The sequence below is a fragment of the Ruditapes philippinarum genome, unplaced genomic scaffold, assembly GCF_026571515.1.
Source record: "Ruditapes philippinarum isolate M1 unplaced genomic scaffold, ASM2657151v2 ctg154_1_1_1_1, whole genome shotgun sequence".
Classification (NCBI taxonomy): Eukaryota; Metazoa; Mollusca; class Bivalvia; order Venerida; family Veneridae; genus Ruditapes; species Ruditapes philippinarum.
In genome coordinates, this window is record NW_026861602.1 from 252,707 (window position 1) to 278,502 (window position 25,796).

General features: G+C 33.1%; 1 protein-coding gene across 4 annotated transcripts in view; it reads left to right on the forward strand.

Annotated features, from left to right (window-relative positions):
* Window positions 1-25,796, forward strand: part of LOC132716284 (ras-specific guanine nucleotide-releasing factor 1-like) — a 114,511-nt gene that overhangs the window by 71,504 nt on the left and 17,211 nt on the right. For 2 of the 4 annotated variants that reach the window (XM_060699520.1, XM_060699521.1), the window contains 14 exons: window positions 479-558; window positions 1,141-1,334; window positions 4,483-4,593; window positions 5,016-5,133; window positions 12,786-12,949; window positions 14,167-14,245; window positions 15,270-15,472; window positions 16,918-17,000; window positions 18,634-18,709; window positions 19,236-19,453; window positions 19,998-20,233; window positions 21,117-21,812; window positions 22,613-22,739; window positions 25,089-25,142. In XM_060699520.1, coding sequence (XP_060555503.1) covers window positions 479-558; window positions 1,141-1,334; window positions 4,483-4,593; window positions 5,016-5,133; window positions 12,786-12,949; window positions 14,167-14,245; window positions 15,270-15,472; window positions 16,918-17,000; window positions 18,634-18,709; window positions 19,236-19,453; window positions 19,998-20,233; window positions 21,117-21,812; window positions 22,613-22,739; window positions 25,089-25,142 — 2,439 coding nt within the window. The remainder of the gene's footprint in view (window positions 1-478; window positions 559-1,140; window positions 1,335-4,482; window positions 4,594-5,015; window positions 5,134-12,785; window positions 12,950-14,166; window positions 14,246-15,269; window positions 15,473-16,917; window positions 17,001-18,633; window positions 18,710-19,235; window positions 19,454-19,997; window positions 20,234-21,116; window positions 21,813-22,612; window positions 22,740-25,088; window positions 25,143-25,796) is intronic. The other 2 variants (XM_060699522.1, XM_060699523.1) reach the window with 1 other exon arrangement.

A 25,796-nucleotide genomic window follows, 5' to 3' on the forward strand; every position in this document is an offset into this window, starting at 1 on the left:
TAACTGTGATATATTGCAATTTGCCTAATGGATATATGGGAGAATACACCCTAACTGTGATATATTACAAGTTGCCTAATGGATATATGGGAGAGTACACCCTAACTGTGATATATTGCAAGTTGCCTAATGGATATATGGGAGAATACACCCTAACTGTGATACATAATTTGCAAATTGCCTAATGGATATAATGGGAGAAAAGACCATAATAGTGATATATTACAAGCTGTTTTGGGAGAAAATGTATTTTTACTGTGATACATTGCAAGTTTCCTAATGGATATTTTTGTATTAGCAAACAAATCCTGATTGCATGTGGAACACCTTTTTAGAGTAAATATGTTCTTAAACATCATATTCAACAACAATGTATACAATGCCTGAAAAAGAATTTATTTTTCATATTTAGAAAGGCATTTAGATTTTGAAGAGAATGTTTTATCAGATTTATTTTATTTTATACTTTTTATTTCAGTGAGACTTTGTTGTTTCTCCATCAAATATTTTTCAAAGGTCTATGTGCAAGACTTGAAAACTGGCCCACATTAGTGTTGGGTGAGTACATTTATGAAAACAAATTTAATTATAATACTGAAAGTCTGTAATTTGATAACTGATTTGTGTATAAATATATACACGTCTGCTGTGAAATTATGAAGATATCCTCTAAAAAAGGAAGTTTGCTTTATTACAAATTCATTATAAAGATTCTTGACATGTTATATGGCCATATATAAACGCTTGTTTGCAATATAACCCTCATCTAGCAACTCAGGTTATATATACAAACAGCCATTTATATTGGGCCATATAACCTTTCAAAAATCTTTATAACTAATAATATAAGAGGATACATTAACAGTGTGTCCAAATCACTTTCTAGTTCCACTTTTTAAGAGATTATGTTGTTTACTAGCCCTTTACCAGTCCTATTGTCACAAAATCTGTGACATATGTGTTGAATGATACAATTTTGACCTTTAAATGACCTTGACTGTGGAGGTCAAATTATTGAAATTTGCTTAAATTGTCATAACTTTAGTGATAGATTCATACTTTCAAGTCTTAACAACACTTATGACACAACCCTCTCTGCAGTGGCTCTTGTTTCTTACTTTATGACTTGTATCATTATAGGTGATTTGTTTGACATGTTGTTGCCTATGCTGTGTATATACCAGGAGTATGTTAGAAACCATCATTACAGTCTACAGGTTCTTGCCGAATACAAACAAAAACCGGAATTTAACAATCTGCTAAAACGTTACGAGGAGAAACCTGCGTGTGAAACAAGGACACTAGAGATCTTCCTTACTTATCCTATGCATCAAGTTAGTATACTACATTTGATGTAGCCTCAAATGAGAAATTGTTTTTTGTTGAAGACTCAAGTGAGAAATTATTTTTTGATGAAGCCTAAAGTTAGAAGTTGTTTTTTTGATGTAGCCTCAATTAAGAAATTGTTTTATGATGTAGCCTCGAGTGAGAAATTGTTTGTTTTTATGTAGCCTCGAGTAAAAAATTTTTTTTTGATGTAGACTCAAGTGAGAAATTGTTTTTTGATGTAGCCTCGAGTAAAAAATTGTTTTTTGATGTAGACTCATGTGAGAAATTGTTTTTTGATGTAGACTCAAGTGAGAAATTGTTTTATGATGTATCCTTGAGTGAGACATTGTTTTTGGATGAAGCCTAGAGTGAGAAATTGTTTTTTATATAGCCTCTAGTGAGAAATTGTTTTTTGATGTAGCCTAAGTGAGAAATTGTTTTTTTTTATGTAGCTTCAAGTGAGAAATTGTTTTAAGATGTAGCCTCGAGTGAGAAATTGTTTTTTTTATGTAGCCTAAAGTAAAAAAAAAAATTTTATTTAGACTGAAGTGAGAAATTGTTTTTTGATGAAGCCTCAAGTAAAAAATTGTTTTTTGATGTAGACTCAAGTGAGAAATTATTTTTTGATGTTGCCTCAAGTAAGAAGTTGTTTTTTAGCTCACCTGAGCTTGCTCAGGGTGAGCTTTTAGGATCGGTGAATGTCCGTCGTCCGTCGTCCGTCGTCCGTCCGGCCGTCCACAATTTCTTGTGAACACTCTAGCGGTCGCATTTTTGCCTCAATCATCATCAAACTTGGTCAGGATGCTTATCTAGTTGAAAGCTCGGATGAGTTCGAACATGGGTCATCTCGGATGAAAAACTAGGTCACAAGAGCTAAAAATAGAAAAACCTTGTGAACACTCTAGAGGTCACATTTTTGACCCAATCATCATCAAACTTGGTCAGGATGTTTGTCTAGGTGATAGCTCGGATGAGTTCGAACATGGGTCATCTCGGATGAAAAAGTAGGTCACAGGAGCTATAAATAGAAAAACCTTGTGAACACTCTAGTGGTCACATTTTTGAACCAATCATCATCAAACTTGGTCAGAATGCTTGTCTAGTCAATTGCTTGGATGAGTTCGAACATGGGTCATCTCTGATGAAAAACTAGGTCACAGGAACTAAAAATAGAAAAACCTTGTGAACACTCTAGTGGTCACATTTTTGACCCAATCATCATCAAACTTTGTCAGGATGCTTGTTTAGATAATAGCTCAGATGAGTTCGAATATGGGTCATCTCGGATGAAAAACTAGGTCACCGGAGCTATAAATAGAAAAACCTTGTTAACACTTTAGCGGTCACATTTTTGCATCAATCATCATCAAACTTGATCAAGATGCTTGTCTAGGTGATAGCTCGGATGAGTTCGAACATGGGTCATCTCGGATGAAAAACTAGGTCACAGGAGCTAAAAATAGAAAAACCTTGTTAACACTCTAGTGGTCACAATTTTGACTCAATTGTCATCAAACTTGGTCAGGAAACTTGAATAGGTCATTGCTTGGAATAAATCGAACATGGACATCTCGGATGAAAAACTAGGTCACATGAGCTAAAAATAGAAAAATCTTGTTAACACTCTAGTGGCTACTGTTGTGATCCAAATATTCTGTTAATTGGTCTGAAAGTTTTTTTTGATGATTTCTAAGTCAAGATCAAACATGGGTCATCTTGGATGAAAAACTAGGTCACACCGCCCAAATATGGAAAAACCTTGTTAACATTCTAGTGGTCACATTTTCGACTCGATTATCATCAAACTTGGTCAGGATGCTTGTCTAGGTAATTGCTTGGATTAGTTCGAAATCGCATGTGAAACTAGGTCACCGGAGCTAAAAATAGAAAAATCTTGTTAACACTCTAGTTGCTACTGTTTTGATCCAAGTATCCTGGAAATTGGTCTGAAAGTTTGTTTTGATGATTTCTAGGTCAAGTTTGAATATGTGTCACCTGGGTAAAAAACTAGGTCGCACTGCTCAAATATGGATAATCCTTGTTAACACTGAGTCACATTTTTGACTCACCTGTCATGAGACTTGGTCAGAATGCTTGTCTAGGTAATTGTTTGGATGAGTTTGATAATTCAGGTGAGCGATCTAGGGCCATCATGGCCCTCTTGTTTTATGTAGCCTCGATTGAGAAATTGTTTTTTTTTATGTAGCCTCGAGTAAAAAATTTTTTTTTGATGTAGACTCAAGTGAGAAATTGTTTTTTGATGTAGCCTTGAGTAAAAAATTGTTTTTTGATGTAGACTCATGAGAGAAATTGTTTTTTGATGTAGACTCAAGTAAGAAATTGTTTTTTGATGTAGCCTCGAGTAAAAAATTGTTATTGGATGTAGCCTAGAGTGATAAATTGTTTTTTGATGTAGCCTAAATGAGAAATTGTTTTTTTTATGTAGCCTCAAGTGAGAAATTGTTTTTTGATGTAGCCTCGAGTGAGAAATTGTTTTTTTGATGTAGCCTCGAGTGAAAAATTGTTTTATGATGTAGCCTTGAGTGAGAAATTGTTTTATGATGTAGCCTCGAGTAAGAAATTGGTTTTTGATGTAGCCTCGAGTGAGTAATTGTTTTTTGATGTAGGCTTGAGTGAGAAATTGTTTTGTGGCGTCATTGATTTGTCATTACTTTTGGGTTATCCAATATCAAAAAGGTCATTGGTGTATATAAGTGATTGTCTTTTATTTAAGATATGAAAAATAATATTAATATTAGAAATATGGATGCATTATTTTCTATAGAAATTCTACAACATTCTCAAAGTTAGAAATGAAACAATTTATTTACATCTTTATATCAAAAATATACAAAATATTAATAAACAATTATTAATATTTTAAATCAAACAAAATTGTTCATGCTCTGGGCTTTCTGAAGAGTGCAATTCAAAATGTACAAATAATGGCAAACAGAGTGTTCTGTGAGTGAAACAGGTAATAGTCCTTGTCTTGTAGGCAGGAATGGGTTTTAAGCCCTAGCTGTTATTTTCCTGAAGTATTTTTCTGAACTACAGTTGAGGCAATAGTGTACACTTTTCTTTTTGCATAATTAAAACCAGATTTTAAAACCAGATTTTATGAGGTGAAGTATTGTCTCCATCTATTTTCAGATACCCCGTTACATCATTACATTACATGAACTACTAGCACACACTCCACATGATCACGTGGAGAGAAACAGTCTAGAATATGCTAAAAGTAAACTGGAGGAATTATCTAAGGTAAGTTGTTGGATTCAAAAAGATACAGGAATATGTCTGAGTCCTGACATGTCAAAAAAACTCAGAGGAATGCGTTTAATGTATTTTAAAAACAAGCTGTACATATATAAGATTCTTGAAGTCTTGTGAATATGGTAAAAATTAGATGAAGAAGGCATTAAATTATGAATATGTTATAAGTTAAACTATAAAGTTATCATTTTATTATTATCACAATTAAACATGAACTTCTAACATCTCAATGTAATTCCTTCGTTGTTATTAAGAATCATTGGCAACTTAAGTATTGTGCTTTTGGCCTTAGACTTTTGTATTATAGTTGTAGATGGAAATTTGGCCATATTTCACTAGAAATTGTAAGTTTTATTCTGTTCCCAAAAACGTTGACTACCAAATTATTTTAATATTTCAAATATTTTCAGATTATGCATGACGAGGTGAGTGAAACCGAGAATATACGGAAGAATTTGTCAATCGAGCGTATGATTATAGAAGGTTGCGATATTCTCCTGGATGTTAACCAAACTTTTGTTAGACAGGGTACGTATTTTTTTAAGATATTTTTATTTTTTCAAACAGGTAATATTATAGGAACACCCCGGGCAGATGGAAGGTCTGGCAGGCAGCGCCCAATTTTGTCCGGTACATATCTCCACACATGGAGGGATTTTATTTAAACTACATAGAAATGTTCACCACTATGAAAATCCATGTCATGGGCATGAACCAGGTCTCTCTAGGTTAAAGGTCAAGGTCACACATGGAGCTTATTGAAAAATGCTTGTCCAGAGCAAAACTTTTACATGCGAAGAGGGTTTTCAATTTACTTGGTACAAATGTTCAACATTGAGAGGTGGAGTGTCTTGCACAAAATTCAGGTCCCTTTGGCTAAGGTCAAGGTCACATATAAGGGTCAAAGTTCAAATAAAAATATAAAAATGTGTATAGGGACCATTTAGTCATCATTTATTGAGGAATTGTGAACAAATGGTCAGTATTATGACAACATCTGTGACACTTGTTATTAAGGTCAATATATGCATGGTCAAGGTCACTGAAGATGATGAAATATCCATATTTCCTACACGCATGGAGGGATTTTTATGAAACTTTATAGAAATGTTCACCACTATGAGAAGCTGTGTCGCGGGCATGAACCAGAGCTCCACTTTAAAGGTCAAGTTCATACTTACAGGTCATTGAATAAAGGCTTGTTCAGAGTAACACATCTGCATGCATAAAGGGACTTCAATTTAACTTGGCAGAGATGTTTACCATTGTGAGGCAGAGTGTGGTGTGCAAATTTCAGGTCCCTGTGGTCAAGGTCAAACATAAGGGTCAAAGTTCAGATAAAGATATGAAAATGTGTATAGGTATCATTTAGTCAACATTTATTGAGGGATTGTAACACAAATGGTCCTTAACATAGCTACATCTGTGACACTTGTACTTTAAGTCAATGTATGCAAGGTCAAGAACACTAAAGATGATGTAATATCTAGATTTTGTCTGGAACCTATCTCCTACATGCAATGAGGGGTTTTAATGAAACTTCATAGAAATGTTCACTTCTATAAGAAGCTATGGAGCACCCATGAACCAAGTCTGTAGGTCAAAGGTCAAGATCTCACATAGGAGGTATCAAATAGTGGTCATTAAAAAAGCTTGTCTGGAGCAAAAGTTCTACATGCATGGAGGGATTTTAATTTAACACAAATGTTCACCATAATGATTGTAAGGTAGAGTGTCAGGCCCAAAATGCAAGGTCACATATAGGGGTAAAAGTTCAGATAAAAAAGTGAAGATGTGTATAAGGACCATTTAGTCATCATTTATTGAGGGATTGTAATACAAATGGTCATCATCATGACTACTGCCATGACACTTGTATGTTAGGTCATAGTCTCTAAAAGATGATGAAATATCTGAATTTTGTCTATAGCATATCTCCTATATGCATGGAAGAATTTTTATGATAATTTATAGAAAAGTTTACCACCATTAAATGTATTGCTTCATACATGATCCAGTTCAAAGGTAAGGGTCACACTAAGAGCTTATTTCAATGCCTATCTATAATGCCCACCAAAAGCTTTTATGATATATTTTGTAACAATTTTGCCCTTGTTCCTTTATTATGACTCTGTTATTATAATTCTGCAGTTATGATTTTGGTACTATTATTCAGTCATGATGATTCTTTTATTATGACTCTGTTATTATGATTCTGGTATTATGTTTCTGTTATAATGATTCTGTTATTATGATTATGACTGTGTTATTGTTATTCTGTTATTATGATAGTGAATCTTGCTATTATTATTCTGTTATAATGATTCTAGTATTATGATTCTGTTATCATGATAATGTTATTATGATTCTGTTATTATGACTCTGTTATTATGATTCTTGTATTATTATTCTGTTATTATGATTCACTTATTATGACTCTGTTATTTTGACTGTTATTCTGATTCTGTTAAAGATGCACATTCCTCGAATGTGAAAATAAAATTTGATGTAATCAAACTGAAATCTGAAGTGAATCTAAAAACAAACTTGTTTATTGCAATATATGACAAAATTTCTGTTTCTATCACCATATTTCTACAACATTGCAAATAAAGCTGCTTTTAAAGTTCTGAAGCTATATTGCATTTTTGCTTCTAGTGAAAAGTTTGTTTTTTATGCCCCTAGGCATATAGTGATTGAACCGTCCGTCCATCCGTCTGTCCGTACGAGGTTAACCTAGAACGGCAAGTTGGATTTTTTTTAGGCTCTACCTGTACCAATTGCTTCTAAGTTTACACACTTACTAATCAATACAATGTACATGATCTGGGCAAGTTACATAACTCTGGCTTTCATATTTACCAAGTTATTGCCCTTTTCAGCACTTAGAAAATGAATAATGGTTAACCTAAAACGGCAAGTTGGAAATATCTTAAGTTCTATCTATACTAATGTGGCTTTATAATTTCCACACTTACTTATCAATACAAAGTACATAGTATTGCCAAGTTATATAACTGTGTCATCCATATTTCCCAGTTATTTCCCTTTTTTCACTTTGAAAATAGGGCCTTGTCTGGTTAACCTATTTCGGCTAGTTGGATTTATCTTAAATTTCTCCTAATTGCTTAATTTCTTTAATGATATCTTTCATATTTAGTAGGTGAATACCTTTGATGGTCCTAATTTTTTGTGGAGTAAGCGGTCTCTAGGGTCAAGGTCACTGGTTTAAAAAATAAATATAAACATTTTTGCTCATACAGCCTTTATATTTTAGTTGATGTTTTAGTTTAATACAAACATGCCAAGGGAGGTCCTTCTTTGGGTGTAGTAAGGGGTCATTTGGGTCAAGGTCAATGTTACCAATATCAAGGTCACCAATGTTAAAAATAGATTTTTACATTTTTACAGGTGTATTGTCCTTATTCTATAAACAGATGTTATTTATAATTGATAGAAACATAAACTTTGATGGAGTTAGTGGTCAGTTGGGTCAAGGTCACCAGTGCTAAAAATAGATTTTTACACTTTTGCTCATACAGCCTTTATTAAGTGACAGATATATTTTATATTTGGTAGGAAGATAACTTGCATGGTCATCATTTTGATTGGGGTAGGGATCAGTGGGTCAAGGTCACTTGTGCTAAAAATAGATTTTTACACTTTTGCCCATACATCTTTTATTTATTGACAGATGTATTTCATATTTGGTAGGAAGATAACTTGCATGGTATTCTTCCTTTGGATGGAGTAAGGAGTCAGTTGGGTCAAGGTCACCAGTGCTAAACATAGATTTTTACACTTTTGCCCATACAGCCTTTATTTATTGACAGATGCATTTCATATTTGGTAGGAAGATAACTTACATGGTATTCTTCTTTTGGATAGAGTTAGGGGTCAGTTTGGTTAAGGTCACCAGTGCTAAAAATAGATTTTTACACTTTTGCCCATACAGCCTTTATTTAATGACAGATGTATTTCATATTTGGTAGGAAGATAACTTGCATGAAGTTGAATATTTTTCATCTTCACAAGTCAGAGCAATGACTTGGCAACTTATATTTTTCACAATTACAAAATGCTATGACTTTGTCAAGCTATATAACTTGTGTTTACAATTTTTTGGCAATTTTTCTGTCCATAACTGAGTGAATGGGTAAACATTTTTTGAAATATTGCTACTGACAAGAATCTGAGCCGGGGGCATTTGTGTTTAACAAACACGTTCTTGTTCTTGTTAAGAATCATACAAATGTACCTAAATTGAATTAATAATGTTTTGAGTTTATAAATTATCAATAAAGCAATTGGCATATGCTTGTAAAATAAACACAAACTCAGTAAACTTTCAAGTCATCAAGAACTAGCATTTTAATATTTTTGTGACAAGAACTTGATTTTATAATTCATTTATTAAACAACATAAATAAATTTTGCAAAGACTGTTCAGATATGTTATTGTAAGAACAATGACAAAGACAAAGTGATTGAATGTGAAGTTTTTAAAATTAATTTGCCAGTTTTTAATTTACAACCTTGTGATATCATGCAGTACATACAAGATGTTTACATTTCCCTCAATCTAGTAAGTCACATTAAATGAATAAAAACACAACTCAGTCTACTTTTCAATTTCAAATTGTAATTTGTAACTGAAGCACTTGGGTAACCAATGAATAAAAAGTAAATGTTTATTTATTTATATAGTTCTATTAAAAATTCTTGACAAGTAGAAATCCTTCAAGAGCAATTAAAATAAAATTAGGCAAAAATTGCAGTTTCATTTAGATTAAGTCTGTATATTAGGCAAGGAATAATTTATTCCTCATCTAAAGTACCAACTAAAACATTATTTAATCTGCACAACTGCAAAAGATTATACAATTGATCGGGGAAAAAACACAGAAAAATATAACCTTTGCATGAAGTAAAAAATATAATATCATGTCATCAGTTTCTGTTATGTTAAACAGTTATAGACAGTTTCTAAAGTGTTCAGCACACTGTCATGAATTACTAAGTTTCTGTAATGTTTAACATACAATCATAAACAGTTTCTGTAATATGTAACATACTGTCATGGACAGTTCCTGAAATACTTAAACATATTGTCATGAATATTTCCCATAATGTTAAACACACTGTCAAATTGGGAAGTTCCTGTTATGCTGAACATACAGACATGAACAGTTACTGAAATCTTTAACACACTGTCACAGAAGTTCCTGTAATGTGTATCAAACAATCTTTGACAGTTCCTGTAATGTGAACATACTGTCATGGAAGTTTTTGTAATGTTAAACAGTCATAGACTATTTATAATGTGTTGAACATAACTGTCATGAATAGATCCTATAATGTTCAACACACTGTTGTGAATTGTTCCTTTAGTGTTAAACATAATGTCATGGACAGTTGCTGAAATATTAAACAAACTGTCAGTGATATTTCCTGTAATATTGAACACTCTGTCTTGGACAGTTCCTGTAATGCTAAAAAAACTGATCAGTTTCTAAAGTTTGAACTGTCATTAATTGATCCCGTAATGTTAACTTACTGTCATGCAAGTTTCTGTAATATTAAACAGTCACAGACAGTTTTTAAAGTGTTCAACACACTGTCATGGAAGATCCTATAATGTAAAACACACTGTCATTGACAGTTCATGTTATGTTGAACACATTGTCAAAGACATAACACATTGTCAAAGACATATCATAAATGTACTAATGAATTTAATTTTAAGGACAATTTCTGAAAATCTGAACACACAATCATAAGGATAGTTCTTATAAAGTGTTGAACACTATCGAGGTCCATTATATGGTTACTCAAAGACATGGACTGATAATTCTGTGCCGACATGGACAGTCCAAACAATGTGTTACACTTTTATATATACTGTGATTGACAGCTCAAGCTCTCAAAACCATTCATTAATTGAACCTGTTACACTAACATTGAAATCAGGGAAAATCATTACATGTTGTGGACGCTACAATTTAGATACAAAGTTCAACAACCTTGTTGAGTATTAATAGATCCACTAATTGGATTGGTTCCATTATGTGGAAAAATTATAACTCACACTGTATAAATCATTTCCAATTATAGAAAGGGCGTAAAACTGTATTTTGATACAAAGATTTTCACAGAACATAATTTATAGGCCTTTAAACAGTTTTGTCATATATAGTCTATTATATTTATAGCATTATTTGTTGTATTGAGATAAAAAAAAAAATGAGAGGAAAAAAATGGACTGATTAGTGACAATCATCGGCACCTTAGAACAGTGTAATGACTGTATATGATTATAGGAAGAAACGTGGGCAGCCGATATTGGAAATCAATAACTGTACATAGCTTAGGCTAGCTATTGGTTTTTTTCCTGATCGTCCTATTCCATCTCAATATGTTAAACATGAGGCTAGAGCCGTTTTTTCAAATCATTTTCAAAAGATCGTATTGAATATTTGTGTTTCCTGACCAGAACTGATTCCTGTTTTTAATATAATTGTACCGTATTGGAAATACCGAACGGAAATGAGGTCACAGATTTTCACGTAGAAAAAAAAAGAATTTGGTGAGTTTTTACACAAGCTGTCTAAGACATGGTATTTTGTCTGTGGGAGTACTTCAGAGTTTTCTTAGAGTGATTTCCCTTTGCTATGTGGTTAAAGATGGCAGTAGTGGGATAATATAATCATGTTTTAAGAAAAATTGTTGATATGTGCGACATTTTTTGCTCTTCAATGATTTTTAAAAACGTGTATCATTTCTGATAAGGTTTGAGTGATAAGATAATATTAGTTTTGAGTTATATATGATCTTGTACTAATAAAGAAATTTCTTGTTTTCATATTATAAGAAAAGTGATTACATTAAATATGAGCTGTTTGGTTATATTTGGTATACTATAGGTCTCATATTGCACCTCCAGCAGTACTATATAGCAGTTATAGTACTGCATATTTGTAACATGGGTTTTCATTGGATAATCTCGATGTTTATATTATCTATATATAAATAAATATATATTAACAGAGCTACTGCAAATTTATGTTTATTGGGAAAAAAATCCCAACACAGTATTATGAATTTGTTATAATGCATTTTGACAGGTTATTTAGCCATATAGGATTTATCTTTTGCTATAAATAACCATTAACTTAAGTTAATATCTGGTTATGTAAATTTGCAATTGGTTTTATATTACTGGGTTATATAACCTGTCTTATAGTTTTAACAAATAATTTTCAAAAAGTTTATAAAGATATAATGACAGGCAAATATTTCAAAATAAATGTGTAATTATAACATTATGTAGAATAAAATAAAGTCCCTACTAAAATAAACATTTATGAAATAATGAATATTAAAACAAACAACCAATTTTGGAGGCAAAGAAACACCAGTTACTTTAATTATTCTTAATTTTGAGTTTTTATATCTGTAAGTACACGTATATTAAAGGTCAGAATTAAAAAAATGAAACAGTATCAGAGAGCTAAGTACCACATATTTACATATTTTACAGAGTGAGCACTTTTCTTTTCATTAGAATTAAGATTATAGTAAAAAATCATACATAATTTCTTTTTGTAGACATGCAGTATAAAATTCGAGACATTATGATTGTCTATTGTTTAGTCACTAACATGAATGTCTTTTTTTTCACTAACATATACCTGTTTATGATAATCTGTAAATTACATTTACAGATATCTGTTCATTATAATCTGTTGATAACACTTACAGACACCTGTCAAGATTGTCTGTAAAATACATGTACAAATATCTGATCATGATCATCTGCTAATTACACTAATTAAAAGATATCTGTTCATAATCATATATTAATTACACTTAAAGATATCTGTTCATAATCATCTGTTAATTAAACAAAGAGATATCTGTTCATAATCATCTGTTAATTAAACTAAGAGATATCTGATCATGATCATCTGTTAATTACACTAACAGATATCTGTTCATAATCATCTGTTAATTACACTTACAGATATCTGTTCATAATTATCTGTTGTTTACATTTACAGATATCTGTTGATAACTCTTATTAATATATGTTCATCTGTTGATAACACTAACAGCCGCCTGTACATTTGTGTTTTAAATGATAAATACGCATAAGAAATTGCTTCTGTTTCTATTTGCAGGACCTTTACTTCAAGTTTTTCAGGAAAAGTCACGTACTAATCGTGGACGTCTGCCATCATTGACATCATCAAAGAAGGAAGAGGTCCGACAGACATATTTGTTTACAAATCATCTTTTGCTCACCACTCGTGCAAAGGAAAATGGAAGACTACACCTGGCAAAAGTAAGAACTTTAAAGGGATTTGAGTGGTGTAGTGGTCAAGGCATTTGCCTCTCAAACCATGGTTTGTTTAGTTTGAGCACCACTTTAAAGTAAAGTGAAGCACAGTGCACAATCTGCAGCAGAGCAGCCTAATGTAGAGAATGCAATAAACTTGAAACAACAACCTCAAGTCATAATTGTGCCGTGTCATGACAAAACCAACATAATGGGTTTGCGACCAGCATGGATCCAGACCAGCCTGCGCATCCGCGCAGTCTGATCAGGATCCATGCTGTTCGCTATCAGTTTCTCTACTTGTAATAGGGTTTGTAAGCGAACAGCATGGATCCTGATCAGACTGCGTGGATGCGCAGGCTGGTCTGGATCCATGCTGGTCGCAAACCCATTATGTTGATTTTGTCATGACACGGCTCAATTCACAATTAATTGAAGCTCACTACAGCAACATCTCTCAGCAACAACCTAAGTCTTCCTCTCCCATAGGGTGTTCATCTGATACGGGTTAAACTGTATGTCAAATTTTGATGCACACCAAACAGGTCAAGGTCAATGTTAATATTGTAAGCTATTAAGCATTCTTAACATTGTTTCATATTTCAATGGTTAATCATTGTGACATAATGGTTGTAACTTTAAAAAAAATTTAATGTTCTCACTTCACATTGTGATTGCATGATTCCAGTTATTTGTTAAACACAGCAAGAATATTTTCCTTAAATATTTAATAATTATTTCAAAATTGAAAATGATCTTGTACTCTCATAATATTCCTTTAAAGGATTCAATTGAAATTGAAAAATCACTGAATTATTTTTTGTAAACTCACTAAGCTCTTACGGACGGTGATGCACCATTTCTTAGATATTTACCTTTTAGATATATTATACTTCACAATTGTAATGAATATATAAATAATGCTTATAATCAGAATGTAATTTAGATTACGATGATTTTAATCTATAATATTGAGCCGTGTCACGACAAAACCAACATAGTGGGTTTGCGACCAGCATGGATCCAGACCAGCCTGCGCATCCGTGCAGTCTGATCAGGATCCATGCTGTTCGCTTACAAACTCTATAACAAGTAGAGAAACTGATAGCGAACAGCATGGATCCTGATCAGACTGCACGGATGCGCAGGCTGGTCTGGATCCATGCTGGTCGCAAACCCATTATGTTGGTTTTATCGTGACGCGGCTCATATTATTTTTCCAGAACTGCGGTAAAATCCCCCTGGCTGAATGTACAATAATTGAAGATCCAGGTTCAGATATATTCTTCTTTGATGAAGACAGTAAGTATTAACATCAATGTTTTAGAATTTATTTTACTTTTATTGAGTTGTTATTCATTAACTAGTGTCAATACCTTCCTTCTGTACTTTGATTATTCTAGCTAGTACTATGCTTTTTTTCATGTGTGTAAGTTTTTGATTGTAAGATATTCACCATTATTAAACAATACTATATTTTATATATTTACTCACTGTTGAGCCGGTCCCTGTATAAGATGGGGGTCTAATTTTGAACTTGAATAGGCAGTATTTTACTTTGATTGTACATGTATTTGTCTGCTAACTTTAGTGATACCATTTTTGTCTGTGATAAAACTTGTTAAATTCAGTCTAACAATCGGTTATATAAGCAAGTAGACATGGCTTTATTATAAAGCTTTACCACAAAAAGACATTTCATTTCATTAAAATTAATTTAGAGTTACTATTTAAGAAATAATATATCCCAAACAGTGATTTTATCGCTCAATAATATCACTGTTTGGAGTTTGGATGCGACGAAATACACCACGAGCCCCAGTGATATAATGATGCGCATCCGAATAACAAACAGTGATGTTATCAAGCGATAACATCCCCGATTTGGATATATTATTTCGATTCTAACACAACATCAACAAATAAATGCTGCCATAACTGATATTAAGCAAAATTGAGCCTGATTTGCTTCTGTACTTATTTTAAGCACGTCAGATTCTTTTAGTGGTTATGTCACATGTATAATGATTACGTCACATATCTAAATATAGAACGTCAACTGTGACTCTATTGCATAATAACACACACTTTCGGTTCTTCTATATTCAATAGTGAAAAATGCGGGTCATGTTAGAATTATATTTAATACCCTTTTTATTTACCATTATTTATGTGAATGGAAAACTCTTTCCTAAGATGAATACATTTTTGTGTTCCTCATATTTTGATTTTCACAGGAAGAATAGCTACAGTATTTCAAATGTTTTCCTTCTCATATGTCATTGCGTTTTCATTCATATCTGAAAATGTACATGTTTGTCTTCAGCAACATCATTGGATTCCGTATCAAGCGCCGCTAGCTCTTCATCACAGAGTACATTGTTACCGTTACAAGCCGAGAAACAGGTCGACTACAATGGTCTCGATTTCCGACTGATCGTTGATTCTAAAAGTGGACCTCAGGTCACCATCATTCTTGTAGCATCTACTCACATAGAGAAGGCAGCTTGGTGTAGTGACATCAGTCAGGTAAACTGTGTTTACATGTATGTGTTTGAAATATGTGTTAACACATTTGTGTTTGAAATATTTGTTAACAAATAATTATGTGTTTCAAATTTGGGTTAACATTTAATGATGTGATCAATTATGTGTTTACACCTATGTGTTTCAAATATGTGTTCACACATGTGTTTCAAATATGTTAACACATAATTATGTGAGCAAGTATGTGTTTGCACATATGCATTTCAAATCTGTGTTATTGCATATGTGATTTATATATGTTAACACATAATTATATGATCAAGTATGTGATTCAAATATATGTTTTTCATATGGTTTCAAAACTGTGTTAACACATTATGTGGTAATTCTGTGTTAACAGGCATGTGTTTTAAATTTGTGATAGCACATTAAATGTCTCAAATTTATGCTAATATGATTGCTCATTTGAAAAAATTAGTAAATGTTTTATTTATTCATTTAACTATCAAATATGTGCAGAAAGGATTAGTTATTTTTGACATCAATATCTGTTTTACAGTTTAAGTTGTTATATATACAAGGGGTTATCCAAAAATTCGTGGACTTTCTTTGTTGCATAAAATATTTTTGAAATATTAATTTGAAATTCTTACACTGCTTAGAAGAATTACTAACAAATAAACACAGAAAAAATCATGTGAGTAGCTTCTTACATTACAACAATTTTTCATTTTACATAAACACATGTCGGCGACAGTGGCGCACTCCAAAAAGTTATTGACGTCAACGTTATAATATTAACGTACAACTTGTGCTTCAACATTACACAGTCAATGACAGTTACTGCTTCTCCAAAGTAATGTCCATCACTAAATTTCTTATGCCACTTTAACAGAAAATGATCGTGAAATTTTCTTTTCTCCATTTGTCTGCTGATTTTTATCAAATGTTTTTGTAGGTGTCATTTCCAAAATACAACAAAAATTTATGATCGTTTATGGTCGTGCGATTTTCAAATAACCGCGTTTCCGTCATTTTCCCGTTGTAAACAATAAAGTCGTCTGGTGTTTCTAGCGATATCAACAAAATTAAACGGAAATGACGTCTATTATTTTAAAGAATTACTTAAATGACAACATAGAAGCGGGATGTTCAGCGGGTTTTCTACGTTAATTTTTTAGTTTTTTAGCAAGAAATATACGATGACTTACTGCGCTTTTCTACCGTGCGCCGGGTGCCGTGTATGTGCTAATTTAAAAGCATTATAAAATCATTATTTATTGACACCATTAACTGTTCCTTTCAAAATGTGTTGATAATATTCTACAATGTATGCTGATAAATTTTCATTACAATACACGTTGACGTTCGAGAGATATTTGAAAAGTCCACAAATTTTTGGATAACCCCTCGTATTTATGGCAGACGGCAGTTTCTGTTTGATATAAGATGTATATGACAGTGTTTTCTATGTTCTATTTTGACAGTGTATAGAGAATCTACATTACAGTGATCTGTTAAATAGCTCCATGAGTGAGTCATCATCTGTAACCATGCCACAGTCAGTGAGGTATTGTTTTACATTGTTATCAGTTATCCTATATATGAGCCGCGTCATGACAAAACCAACATAGTGCGTTTGCGACCAGCATGGATCCAGACCAGCCTGCGCATCCGCGCAGTCTGATCAGGATCCATGCTGTTCGCTGTCAGTTTCTCTACTTGTTATAGGGTTTGTAAGCGAACAGCATGGATCCTGATCAGACTGCGCGGATGCGTAGGCTGGTCTGGATCCATGCTGGTCGCAAACCCATTACTGTATAGCGCATTATATCTGCGGTGTCAAATGTTGGCGTTTTTTAAAGTGTTTTGAATTGGCGGGGTCATAAATTGGCGCAAGCGCTTTTAGACCGCCAAATTAAAACACTTGTTGGCATAAATATGGGGTCATGAATTGGCGATTACAAATAAAGAATAAAAAAAAAAAATAAAAATAACACCGGTCACGCAGTAGTTGACTGTCCTCGTTTATTTTACGGCATACGGTATACCTATGCTTGGTCACCTTTATCTTTACATCGTGCTAATTCTTATAATTAACTGGGATCAGACAGGTGTAAATATGGTACCGTGTGGTAACTGGACCATGGAAGAGAAAGGTATGCCCTATTATCCTGCAGTCTTTAAAGCGTGAAAAATTGTTCACGGTCACCACAACTGATTGCTATATAATTACAGTTATTATTAGTTTTATTTCAAATTATGAAACATAACAGTGAAAACAAAACAAATACTAGTTTACTTAAATTCAATAATAAATGACATTTAGATTTGTTTCTCGTCGTGTGATCATCTTCGTAATAAATACAGTATATAGATATATAATTAAATGAGTTTCGTACCAAGACTTAAAAATAAACAAATTCTTTTCAGCTTACTTGTAATGTTTATTTTTATTACAAATAATCAAGGGATATTACTCGGACAAACCAAAGCTATTTTACCATGAGTTGTCTACCTTTCAAAGAATAATGGCGATGATCTAAAATGGCGGTGCATTAAATTGGCGGTGTTTTGAATTGGCGCTACTGACCCTGACCGCCAATATAGCCAAATATAAACCCCCGCCAAAATAAGTACTTATACAGTATGTTGGTTTTGTCGTGACGTGGCTCATTTGTTTTACATTGTTATCAGTTATCCTATATATATTGTGTTGACTTTTATTATCTCATTGTCCTATGAGGCATATATAAATTTGTTAACTTGTATATTTTTCATGTCATAATTATGTATGAGGGAAATAGTTTCTTGAGCTTGTATGATTTCCTTGTCCTATGAGGCAGATAATTCTTTCACAGGTCAATTTCCATTGTCTTATGAGGCAAATGAATATTTGACATGTTATTTTCATTGTCTTCTCAGGCACATATAGGTTTTGAAGTGTCTAAAATATATATGAAGTAAATAATTCTTTGACTTTTCTATTTTCATTGCCCTATGGGGCATATAAGTGTTTGACTTGTCTATTTGTATTGTTCTAAGAGGAATTTAAAACTTGACATGTCAATTTAAATGTCCTATTAGAAAACAAATTTTCAGTCAGATTTTGTATAGCATGATAATATTGGCTGTATAATGATATTTACCAAATCAGATTTTACAAGTTAGTGAGAGAAATTATACTGTTTTTATATTTCTAGGTCAGATCCCAAACTGTTTCGAGATGATGTGGATATCAAATTCAGCCGTACTCTCAATTCATGTAAAGTTCCCCAGGTATATACATGTATAAGTTTCTATTCATACAAAGATACTGAAGTTGTTTAGAAATAGTTATTTATGCAATTTTCTCAGGTCCTTCATTTATTTGGTTCAGCTTGAAGTCACACTGACAATGTAAAAACCATTTGGCGACTTCCTAGCTTCTTTGTTGGAGGAGTACCCTACATGCTCCTCTGTGCATTATTTCAGTTACAAGTGGGCATCCAAGTAGAACAACCAAGGTTTCCAAAATCTAAATGAAGAGCCTGCTCACATGAAATAATTCAGAATCGCTGGTGGTAGTCGAACCTATAATGGCGAGGGGCAGGTGATTCAAAGATAGCAATCTTAACCACTTGGCCACTAATGCTCTTCTTAGGTACAATAAATTATTGAAACCTCTTTTTATGTAGAAAAAAATTTGCACAAAAGATCTGTATTTTTGTGATAATTTTGTTAGGTGCAGCAGAAACTTTTCAGAAATTATCTGATGGAGATATAAAGTTATTATTGTAATATTTAATGTTTTATTTTTGTATAGATTCGGCACGGAAGTGTTGAGAGACTTCTAGAAAGGCTGACGGATCTAAGATTTCTCAGTATTGATTTCCTCAATACGTTCCTGCTCACATATCGTGTGTTCACGACTGGTCAGAAGGTGTTGGAGGCCTTGAAGAAAGTCTATAGAAGTCCTGAGGGAATTACCTCGAGTAGCCTCGACTCAGACTTGCTACCTAATACTGATACTCCCTCAGACAAGTATGATAATAAGTCTGATTTTGATATGTTTAGTACATGTAAATACTCGTAACTTATATAATAAAAAATCGATAAAATCATTTAAACTAAGATTAGAGTCTAAGTTCTTTAAGTCCTCAGAGTCTGCAATTAAATATTTCTATCTGAGTCTGTGATGGTTATTTTTAGGTTGATTAAGAAGTCTTGTCAAATCTTCAGATATCAGTCTTTATACAAATAAAGTAACACTTCGTGATTTATATAAGTTATAAAGATTTTTGACAGGTTATAAGGTCCTATATAAAAGGTTGTTTGGAAATATAACCTGAGCTGCTAGACGAGAGTTATATCGCAAACAGCTGTTTATATATATGGCCATATAATGGTAACGAATTTATAATTAAGCAAGCATCATTTTTAAGAGAGAAAAAGGTAAGAATTCTTCATAAACCGACAGCAGCCATGTATATAAAACTATATAAACATCACAATTATCCAATGGAAAGTGACATTACAAATGTGCAGTATTATAACAAACAATATATATATGATTTGATATTTCTAGAACTGTTCTGAATGCTGAATTACTTGGAAGTGCTTTGCAACAGTTTACAAAGGACCCGCCAAGTGAGGATAATAAAAATGTAATAAAGCCACGTGTCGAGAACTTAGATCGGATACGACGAATAAGCACAGGTTGTATGAAGGTAGAGATGATGAGCAGTGTCTCGAATGATGAGACATCGGCCCTTCCTACACAACGAACAAGCACAACTACTAAACATGTTGATTTTTTAAAAAGTAAGTGGATAGTATGTACTATGTTTTGAATGAGACAGAAGGATATTGAATCTTTTGTGAGGTTATCAAATTACGTAATTCACAATATTTATCATATATAAGGAATATTTTATGATTGCTTTCCTGATGTGTTGTTTGATGCTTGATTTGGCTGTGTTTCTATGAACAAGAAACTTTGCTCTCATTGCTCAGTACTGGTTGATTTTAGGAACAGATTCGAGAGTGTTTCAATATAGCTTATAGCTTTCAATACAAATGAACTAAAATAAATTCATATAAATTAAGTGTGAATACTACCGGTACCTTACACAACATAGAGAGTGATACAGATCACACAAAGTAGCCCCATTACGTTATTCTTCTTTATAAAATGTCATCTGTGAAATATGTTAAGAAAATTTGAACAAAACTGAAGGAATATGTATATAATCTACATCATTACTAATGCAGAAGTAAAGAATCTAGCAAAACAGTATAGACAATGAACGGGGAAGTATGAAAAGTTGAAAATAATCACACCAGAAAACTTGTAGAGACACAAATCTGTTGAATGTGAATGTAAAATTAAATGCAGCTGGTTTAATGATTATCAAAAAGTGTGTAAGTATTTATATTGAAGGTGTATCTTAAATTCTGATATTATTGTGTAGTAACCTCATTGTGTTATGACAGTATTGAGTAGGAATATCTTTGAATAATAGTGACATCTTTGAATATTGACATCATTGTATAGTGACATTATTAAAATGCTGGCATTATTGATTAGGGACACATGTGAACACATACAGTCAAAATGTAACTGTCAGACTAGAGACTTGGTTGTCATTTACAATGTTATTTCAATGTCGTCTGCTAATTTCTTATATACACTTTACTTTTTCAGCTTTGAAACGAGAAGATTCCATGGACAGTGACGACAGTCCAAGTGAACTTGACAGTTTTCTAGATCCCCCTAAACAAGCCCCAATAGCAACATGTGAGACTCTGTGTGACTCTGAAATCCCTGATATACCTGCAATAAAAATGGATCCTTCTCTGTCGGAGGTTGTTATGCTTCCGTCGGATTTCGGTGAATCATCAACAGACGATTTTTATCTGTTGAACAATAAATATCTTATGCCAGACGTTTGCACCGGATTATCTCTGAGTGTTTCTGAATCGTTAGATTCACACGTGTACGGCCTACATTCTGTTCCCAGTTCGGAAACGTTAACACCCGGAACGCCACGACCTAGTCCAGCAACCAGCCCACTAGGCAGCCCACGACGCTCATTACCACAACCTTTGACTCCAAAAAGCGGGGAGACAAGTCCCCGAAGGCCTTCAACACCTGTTAAAATGCCGGAAAAATATTCAACAGACTTGTTTTCATCGTCAACAACATCTCCTCTGCGACTTGGCAAGCCAAAGAAATCATCTTCACCTGTGAGAATTCCATCTCCCATAATACGATCTACCTCGCCTAAACATTCAGCTAGGTCACCTAGTACTAGTCCCAAACTGAGACGGGCCCCCTCACCTATCAGTTATAGTTACTCATCACCTAACATAGTAGCACCACAAATCAAAGTTAAACATTGTAAGTACTGTAAAATATCAATTTGTCCTCTTTCTGATTTACTCGTAAAGTAAAACAGTATTTATTTTATCATGATTGTGAGTATTAGAACCACTTTCGAGTTATCTTTCTGGATTAATCTGGGTCCGAGGTTTTAAGCTCAAACTCAGATCTTGGGTATTTGTTTGGTCAGAAACCAAAATAAAAGAATACACTGACCAATGGAAGTTCTGAGACTGGAGGCAGAACACAGAAAAAAGGTTATATAACCTTCAGGCCAGTACTTAGGTTTCATATGAGAAAAGAAATTTTAATTGTAACCTAGGTAGGGTTCGAACCGGGGATAGATGGCTATAGAGGCAGACATCTTTTCCACTAGGCTACTATTCTCCTCCTAATCAAACTAATTTGTATCTTTCTGTTATGTATTTAACAACTGTATATATATTAATGAAATGCATTAAAAATAATTGGATGGTCCGTGGCTGAGTGGTTAGGGTCTTTCACTTCAAACCAATTGCCCCTCACTACTGTGGATTCAAATCCCAACAAGGACTTTGGATTCTTTCATGTGAGGAAGCTATCCAGCTAGCTTAGGAACATCAATGGTTCTACTCAGGTGCCTGTTTGTGCCTGAAAAAATGCACTAAAGGGCACCTTAGGTCTTCCTCCACTAGTAAAGCTGAAAAGTCACCATATGTCGTGTACTGTGTCAGTGTGATGTAAAACCCAATAAAATAAACAAACATTAAAAGTGATTAAAGTAATTAGATATTTATAGAAGTTTAGGGTCATGATGATTGGTTATTTTTACATTACAGTCAGTTCAGACTCTGATACATCTACATCTATAACTCCGAGAAGTAGCTTTGCCACACATACAGATGGTTCTCCTCCTCAAGCACGTGCAGGTGCCGTAGTGACATCATCTCGAGCATCTAAACGAAGGTACGTTTTTTACCTTACAACTTATAACTGTTTTATAATGAAGAAAATACAATTTTTTGTTTCAATTTTAATTTTTATTTCAACTGCTCATTCAACATAATTATTTAGTTGTAAATCTAAGTTATTTAATTAGTTTTCCTTTTTATACTTTTTCATAGATTATATTGCCATTATATTTACTGTCACCATCCTGTAGAGAAATACTATTTTTATTCAGTTATAACTTACTATTGCCCATATATTTTTCACAAATGATTTTCAATCATCTGGAGGCTTTTTAATTACTCTAAAATGATTCACTAATCCCATGTTAATGACCCTCTCACCCAAATGATCTATCACATTCATGACCTTTATCTCTGTGATTATTTATTATTTCCCCTTGTCCCTTTTGCCAAAATTATTGATGATTTCAAATGGCTTTTATGATTGCTGTGTGGTGAAAAAAATGAGTCTTTTTTGGTCCCCTTTGCCTAATGGATTTTGCCTTAAGGATTTAAATCATCACATGTTTTTCTATCACTGTATGGATTTACCCCCAAATGGTTTATAACTTTATATGACTTTTATCTTGTTAGACTTCTCCTAATCCATTTTGCCTAAATTCATCACATCCCATGGCTTGATCAATATTGGGATTTATTATTTTCCCACTTTTCTATTTTTCCCAAATGTTTCATAACAACACAGGATTTTTATCACTGTGATGATTCATTAATTCTCCTCCTACCTTTTGTTCAAATGATTTATTACATCACGTGGCATTAATGACCCTGGTGATTTATGAATTACTTGTCCCTTTTACCCAAATGACTTATAGCATCACATTGCTTTAATCGCTCTGGTGATTTATGAATTCCCTTTGTCTTTTTCCCCCGACATTATATGGTTGTAATCCCTATAGATTTATGACTTACCCTTTTGCCTAAATTATTTATAACATCACATGGCTTTTATTTCTTTATAAATTCCACTTGCCCTTTTCACCCAAAGAGTTTATAGTATCACATGATTTTAATCAATCTGGTGAATTCCCTTTTGCCTAAATTACAACATCACATGGTTTAAATCACACTGGTTAATTCCCTTTTGCCTAAATTACAATGTCACATGGTTTTAATCACTCTTCTTAATCCCATTTTGCCTAAATTACAACATCATATGGTTTTAATCACTCTGCTTAATTCCCTTTTGCCTAAATTACAACATCGTATGGGTTTAATCACTCTGCTTAATTTCCTTTTGCCTAAATTATAACATCACATGATGTTAATCACACTGCTTAATTCCCTTTTGCCTAAATTACAACATCATATGGGTTTAATCACTCTGCTTAATTTCCTTTTGCCTAAATTACAACATCGTATGGGTTTAATCACTCTGCTTAATTTCCTTTTGCCTAAATTACAACATCGTATGGGTTTAATCACTCTGCTTAATTTCCTTTGGCCTAAATTACAACATCGTATGGGTTTAATCACTCTGCTTAATTTCCTTTTGCCTAAATTACAACATCGTATGGGTTTAATCACTCTGCTTAATTTCCTTTTGCCTAAATTATAACATCACATGATGTTAATCACACTGCTTAATTCCCTTTTGCCTAAATTACAACATCATATGGGTTTAATCACTCTGCTTAATTTCCTTTTGCCTAAATTACAACATCATATGGGTTAAATCACTCTGCTTAATTCCCTTTTGCCTAAATTACAACATCGTATGGGTTTAATCACTCTGCTTAATTTCCTTTGTCCTAAATTACAACATCGTATGGGTTTAATCACTCTGCTTAATTTCTTTTTGCCTAAATTATAACATCACATGATGTTAATCACACTGCTTAATCCCCTTTTGCCTAAATAACAACATCGCATGGGTTTAATCACACTGGTCAATTCCCTTTGGCCTAAATAATAACATTCCATGATTTTTAAATCACACTGGTTAATTCCCTTTGACCTAAATAATAACATCACATGATTTTTAAATCACACTGGTTAATTCACTTTTCCTTAAATTATAACATCACATGGATTTTATTACTATAGTGATTCAAAATTCCCATATTACCTCTAGTATCTAGGGTTATTATGTTTTTTACAGCATCCTGTAGCAATGATGTACTAGTGTATCACATATTTGTCAGAATTAAGTTATTAAGTCTATCACATATGTGTCAGAATTAAGTTATTAAGTGTTTCACATATGTGTCGGTATTAGGTTATTATGTGTATCATATATGTGTCATTATTATGTTATTAAATGTATCACATATGTGTCAGAATAAAGTTATTAAGTGCATAACATATGTGTCAGCATTAAGTTATTAAGTGTTGTTTGTTCCAGGGAGATGTCACTAAGTCAAGTTAAAGATTTACATTGCCATTTCACACGGCCTAGGTAGTCTAAAAATAGAAACACTAGCTAGCTGTAGACTTCTTTCTTGTGTGGTCACCTTAGTTATATACATGTACACTAACTATACATATATAGTGTGGTCTAATTAATAGCTAGTTATCAAGTTAGTGACCACTTCACTCTGCTTTCTACTGGTCACAAACACACTGGCACATGTGATATTAACTGTATATACTAGTCAGATCACTTTTTTTATGCTCCCCGGAGAGAGAGCATATAGTTGCCACCTTGTCCGTCTGTCCTTCTGTCTGTCTGTCTTTTGTCTTGTCCGGAGCATAACTTGAAAACCCTTGGAGATATTTGTTTAAACTTCACACGGTGGTAGAGGGCATTGAGGCAGAGTGCAGTGTCAAAGAACGATAACTCTTTTTTGCCCATTTTTCAATTATCTCCCCTTTAAGAAAATTTTTTTCTGAGACATAACTCTAAAACTATAAGAGATATCAACATGAAACTTTGTAGGTAGATAGATAGATCTCAATGGGTAGATGTGCAGTGCACAAGAACGGTAAACTTTGCCTTGCCTAAATTTGGAGTTATTGCCCTTTGTTCATTTTTACACTTTGAACTTTGTCCGGAACATAACTCTAATATTATAAGAGATATCAACATGAAACTTTGCAGGTAGATAGATCT